The sequence below is a fragment of the Antedon mediterranea genome, chromosome 3 (genome assembly GCF_964355755.1).
Source record: "Antedon mediterranea chromosome 3, ecAntMedi1.1, whole genome shotgun sequence".
NCBI lineage: Eukaryota > Metazoa > Echinodermata > Crinoidea > Comatulida > Antedonidae > Antedon > Antedon mediterranea.
The window spans coordinates 8,718,089-8,721,285 of NC_092672.1; the positions used below are offsets into that span (position 1 = coordinate 8,718,089).

Below are 3,197 nucleotides of genomic sequence, written 5' to 3' on the forward strand. Positions count from 1 at the left end.
TGAACAGGTGTGAAAGACCCTTTAAGGGTCCTTCAAACCTGTTCCGGCATAGTTCCGGTCCGAAACCGTCTTGAAAACGAAACATTGGCATTCGATTTGATTTGCCGGTGCAAGAACAGGTGTGAAGGACCCTTTAAAAGCAACTCAATTCAACTGAAAAGAACTTTTCGAGAAATAGCTGAACATAACTGTAGGCCTACGAAACTGAGAAATTATTGAGTGTACGAGTGCTTTAATGTCGATATAATACAACTGTGACTGTAAACTAGTTGCGCACTTGACGTTGGTTGAAATGAGATCAAGTGTGCGCAAGTGCAGCAGGGAGAACGTATGCCGCGACATTGAGAGTTTAAACACATGGATGCACACCATAAAAAACAACACCCGCAGTATAAAAGCTGTTAGGTGATGTGAAAAAGTGGTCAACCTTGGAATATTCTTGATAATAAAACATTATACCATAAATTTATCGCACAATTTTATTATCAAAATAATCTGTATTGTAAAATACATATTTTCCATGATAGGCTCTGTTGTTATTGTTAATTGCAAATAAACTTTATGATAGCAAATTGATAACATAATTATTTGGAATATTTATGAAATTTTCTTCTTCATATTTCTCTTCTTACTAGCTTATGGTTCGCTTCATTTTATTATTCACTCTATAACCAAGCAGTCGCTAAATACGGATCCATCAGAAACTCATACGTGCAGTTGTGCCGTGCAACTACATCTTGGTAGTCTTCAAACATAACTGCAGTTTCAGCAAAGCCTTCGATATGATCCATACCGTAACCAACGTATCTGAAATTTGTAGGCCCGGGTGCCAATCCGTCCCTGTTGACAACCACTTGGAAATAATCGAACATTTCTTGAAGGTACTCCACTAATATTCTTCCATGTATCTCTAAGTAGTCAATATTGACACAATTCGTAATTATTGCTAAGAACCCATGACTCATTGTTCTTCGGATCTGATTGATGTCAATTACCAATCTCTCCAGTGACATTGGGAATGCCTTGGCAATGTGACGCAGCAGACGATCGGGTTGGAAATTATCTGCGCTATCGTGTCCAAAGATTTCTAGGCTAGTTAGCTGCATACTTGATACCAAGATTGACTTCAGTGTCGGGAAACGTACGATTTCACGACACACCATATCCACTGTCAATAACGGCATGTTCTTGTGCAGCTTCGTCCAAGACTCTTCTTCTATCACGTGATGATGTATATCTTCTCGTCTGCACTTGATAGCCAGTTCCTGAAGGCTACCTCTCTTGTGTCTCGCCAATGCGATGAGTAGATCGTCCGATATACAGTTATAGTCAATGTGTAACACATTCAATTTTTCGAAACGATTCATAGCTTCTACGAAACTGATTTGGCTGTAGCCCTCTTCGTGAGTTTGAAGTAAGTGATGCATATACAGGTTTATGAGCGTTCTGTTTGATCTGGCAGACAAGCAGTTCAGTAGCAACATAGCCTCTTCAAACTTAATGCAAAGACCGGTAAGATCGACGGATTCAAGTCGTCGTTGAACTCGAAGGAATCGTTTTATGGACCGTAACACTCCTTTCCGATAAGAAAAATCCCGATCAAATCGCATGTGACGCTGTTTGTTTGGGAAACAAGATGCATATAAATTACTAAAGCATACCGTACATAAAGAAAGATTATCAAAGCTTTTTAATTCCATTTCTATTAAAGATAAGACTATCGATATTTTTTTTGACACTTTGTACAAATTTAAGTCTAAAGTTCTTAAATTGATTTAAGTTTGCCATTTTGTATGTTTCATGTTTTGTATTTTTATGTGTTTTTAATTCTGTATTTATATCTAAAGAGTTTCAAGGCATCCTGTAATTGGCGATTTTTCGCAGTTGTATGTGGTTGAAATAAAATTTAAAAAAATAAAATAAATACCAGGCCTAGCTTTTAATACATATTTTTTCAGACTTAAATTCTGGACTTAAAATAAAAGAAACAATGAATTCTTAATTGAAGCAAAGGGGAATATGCAAAACAACCGTACAGTAGGCACAGTTTTAGTCCTAAACAAGTCTAGGTCTGACCATAATTATAATACTTTTTTTTAGAAATTACACACAAATTTACCGGATAATGGCATAGACATCGGCTACCTTCATCAATAAATAAATCATTAGGCCTAGGCCCTAAAGTCATGGGCATAGGCATGGTAGGCCTAGGGGCCTAGGCCTAGTACTAGTAGACCTCCTAGGCCTAGGTCTAGGTCAACAATAAGTAGAAAACTCACATGAACATAAAAATCGACAAAGGAAACTTCTTTTAATTGAACTGGTCCTCTTCTATAAAGCTCTGCTAATATAGTTGTCAACATTCTTTGAAAGCGCCGAACTTGGTAACGGTTGTAATACGTCCTTATGTGCGAGAAAAGATGAAACGAATGTAGATATCGTCCTACAGATCGGACGTACCGAAGGTGATCGTGGTCGCTCTTATCACCAGTTAACGTGATTGTCTTCTCTCGCCAAAGTCGCGGCGCTTTCATAACACCTGCAAGCCAGCTCTGGCAGACCAGAGCCATGTTGATACGATCCTGGTCACTCAAGTATTCTGCAATGTTTGTTATGATAAAATGTGGCAAGTTGTCCCACTGAAATAGTAATGTGTCTTTATCATCTTCGTCGTCGGTACTTGATGAAGAGCTCGATGTGGAGGAAGCTGGAGGTTGAGGTGATGGTAGGCCGGCTGCCGGTGTTCGGTTAACTCGTACGGCCTCTCCACTTTCTGTATGTACTTCAACTATAACTTGGACCTGAATATTATCAAAATCCATTAGTACAGTTTTATTAATAAAGGTTGATTTCTGTAATCAATAAATGTCACTATTATGAAATTGATACCAACAGATACCGATCCATTGATTTTGTTTATTTTTGGAATGGTTTAATGACGTCTCAGCGACGGCGCGAGAATAACAATACGCGTTCTAGAGATTCTATACGAAATTCTACTTTTGGCGCGGAATTTCCGTGATTGTAAAAGGCGCACTTACAAAATACTCTGGAAAAAAAATGCTAAATAGGTCATCAGGGTGAGGGGTTATGGTTCTGGCGAACATCCCCCTTTACCCCGCTTAACCGAATGCGAACCCCCATCCCCGACATGCCCAATACCTCACCCTCCAAATACGTGCCCCACAGTACAAAAG

The 3,197-nt window shown here is 38.8% G+C and overlaps 1 protein-coding gene across 1 annotated transcript; it reads right to left on the reverse strand.

Moving 5' to 3' along the window:
- Positions 1-478: 478 nt before the first annotated feature.
- Positions 479-2,891, reverse strand: LOC140043522 (F-box only protein 39-like). The gene is made up of 2 exons (XM_072088047.1): positions 2,280-2,891; positions 479-1,616 (listed from the first exon to the last, which is right to left on the reverse strand). Exons 1-2 carry the CDS (start codon positions 2,820-2,822, stop codon positions 666-668), a joined length of 1,494 nt encoding a protein of 497 aa, XP_071944148.1. The 5' UTR covers positions 2,823-2,891; the 3' UTR covers positions 479-665.
- Positions 2,892-3,197: the final 306 nt, after the last annotated feature.